General features: G+C 33.1%; 1 protein-coding gene across 1 annotated transcript in view; it reads left to right on the top strand.

The window, feature by feature from the left end:
- Positions 1-93: 93 nt before the first annotated feature.
- LOC106472799 (V-type proton ATPase subunit C-like) overlaps positions 94-2,875 on the top strand; it is a 12,820-nt gene continuing 10,038 nt past the window's right edge. Inside the window, exons 1-3 of the mRNA XM_022401342.1 lie at positions 94-239; positions 468-639; positions 939-973. Of these exons, the coding sequence (XP_022257050.1) occupies positions 137-239; positions 468-639; positions 939-973 (310 nt within the window). The 5' untranslated portion in view covers positions 94-136. The remainder of the gene's footprint in view (positions 240-467; positions 640-938; positions 974-2,875) is intronic.

The following is a 2,875-nucleotide window of genomic DNA, read 5'->3' on the forward strand; positions in this document are numbered from 1 at the left end:
CATTGTTTCCACTGAAGCTGACAATCATCTACACACAGTAGTAACCCTATTTATTTCACAACTTGAGTGCCACGATTAATATTGTAATCCGTTTGTAAAGAATTAAGTTTTATACAGTTATTGTATTTTGAGACTTATGGTTCTTTTCTTTAGTGTTACAAGAAAGATCGCAACTTATCTTGGTGAAGTTTTGGAACACCAGAGGGACAGCTTGGTAGAACATCTGCTTGCAAATGGAGGTGTGATAAAGAAATAGTTGAGATTTTTTGCACGATATTACCAGTAATGCTTTGTTTGAATTTGTATATGAACTAACTCTACAATATATCAAACATATTTCTATACAAAAATTAACTATTTTTGAACATTAGTTATGTATGTATACTTTGTCGCTTAACCAGTTTCTGAGCCCAACATAAAGGTTTTTAAGAAATTTTGAATAATGTTTTTTTTGTTTTTTTTATCAGTTGACTTAGCTATATATATTATGAAGTTTCAATGGGATATGGCCAAATACCCCATCAAACAGTCCTTGAAGAACATTGCAGAGATAATAAGTAAGGTAAGGTTGAAGGTTGAGTTTGGTTACACTGGATATTTAGAAATAGTTAGAGAACAAATGGATCATGAAAACTTCTAGTTTTTTTGCTCTTACATATCTTAGCAACGCTTTATTAATGCCCCCAGTGGCAAAGCAGTAAATCTGAAGGCTTTAACACTAAAAAACCAAGTACCAAACATGTAGTGAGCACAGCACAGATAGCCCACCGTGGAGCTTTGTGTTTAATAACAAACAAACAAACTTTATTAAATTGTACTTTTAGACTCATTTCAACAGAAAACAAAAGGGAATCCTCAATAGCCACGACACTTGAAATTCTTTTAGGCAGGATTATAGTAAGTTAAGCTACGAGACTTTTTTTTTTCATTTTTATTAGCTATATTTTAATGCGCCAGCAACACCGAGTGTCAGGCGAGCATATACCCAATTCAATTTTATCACTCATCAGAATCTCTACCAGTCTTCTCTCAAATTGAAATTCCTTCAGGTAGGATTAAAGTAAATTAATCTATGAGACCTTGGATATAGTCAAAGATATCAGTTGAAAGGTTTGACCTTCTGAGTCCAAAACTGGATCTCAAATCGGTTAAGAGATGATGGAGCTATGAGCTAAAAGTTTTGTACTTGAAAAACCATGGCTAAAAAGCACAAGTTACAATTAGCCTAAATTGATAGTTTGCTTATTATTAAATATCATAGTTTATTACCTATTGGCTGAACTAAGTGTGTTTTGTGGTAATGATATCAATAATGTAACCTAGAAAACATTGGATTATTACAGTAATACATCATTGATTGATACCTGAAGGGTCTGCTGATTGTGTTATGAATTGATGGAATTAACTAAGTGTATGAAGGACACTTAATGTAAAAGAAAATTAAAAAGATGTACATATTAAACATCCAACTCCCTGAGTACACCATGCTGTTCCATTTTGCTTTTTATGACAGCTTTTATAATGTCATCCTTTGTTTAAATGATCAGTCTGTTGTTGTTCTGTTTTCATGACTTGCACAAATTTACTAGCATAAGTATGTGTAATAAATGTACAGGTACGTGGGAGTGGCACTAAGAAGTGTAAACTATTGACCATGTGTTCAGCTAATTCTCATGTATGTATCCGACAGAAATTTAAAAGTATGTTAAAACCTTTTTTACTAGAACTTAATACCACCACAGGTATACCGAGAACCCGAAGTCTTATTCAGAAATGTAAGGACATTGCAAAGGTTTCAGAAACAATTACAGATGTTTAGTATGCTTTCTGTCATTCTTAAAAAATACACCAAGCCTTTAAATCACTTGATGTTCGAGTCATTTTAACAGTGTGCCCAAAATGTTTCTTTAATAATTTGCATAATCTTATTCATGGTGTGAAAAAAGAAAAAAATCTTTGCAGATTTTCTTTGGTTGAAATATACATTGCCAGATTATCCTCCGTAAAATGTCGCACATACACAGTATACATATCAATGATATCACTTTGTCAGATATAAAAGACTGTTTAGTGTACATAGTATTATTAATTTATTTATTTATTTTGTGCTTGCAATCAATTGATGTCGAGGCTATGGAAATTTCTAGAAGGCCTAAGTGTTAAGACATATAAATAGCTGTGACGAGATGAGTGAAAACAGAGTACAAGTAAAGTCACGTGAAAGAGAAGTTCGATTAGAGAAAAGTTAAAAAACATAAACTTAACCCTCATGGGAGTGAATGGCCTAACAGTTGATATGTTCGAGTGATATTAACAGTTTGAAAGAGATAAGGAGAACAATTTGTCTCCTCAAAGGGTGTTCTAAACTAATTGAGCCCACCTTTGTGGACTTTGACAAAAGGCAGACAATTATTGGAAGTATGAAAAGCAGACGATTATTGGAAGTTCAGGATACAACTGCAGTAACTCACACAACAATTTAAGTGATTTATACACAGATACTATTGCAATAAAAGTAGATAAAAATAGTTAGGCTTGTCAACTGAATTCTAAAGTAATTGAATTGGCCTAAGTGGACTTTTGACAAGAAGAAGAGAACTGTATAGTGTTTAAGGTACAACTATGATCTCCATAGTGTAAAGAATTTTGTACATACATTTAACTTGTTTCGAATACACATATTATTTTAAAAACAAGGAGTACATGCTGTTCATTTACTGTCGAATTTATCACCAACAATTCACAGACTCCTACTGGAGAAGAATACTTAGTCCAACACAACCATATATTTACATTACTTAGTCTTAGTTCCTCCCGTTCCGTTGGGAACATTGGTCAGCGAGACCTCGCCATCTGCCTCTGTCATGAGCAGTCT

Source organism: Limulus polyphemus, unplaced genomic scaffold (genome assembly GCF_000517525.1).
Source record: "Limulus polyphemus unplaced genomic scaffold, Limulus_polyphemus-2.1.2 Scaffold5621, whole genome shotgun sequence".
Lineage (NCBI taxonomy): Eukaryota > Metazoa > Arthropoda > Merostomata > Xiphosura > Limulidae > Limulus > Limulus polyphemus.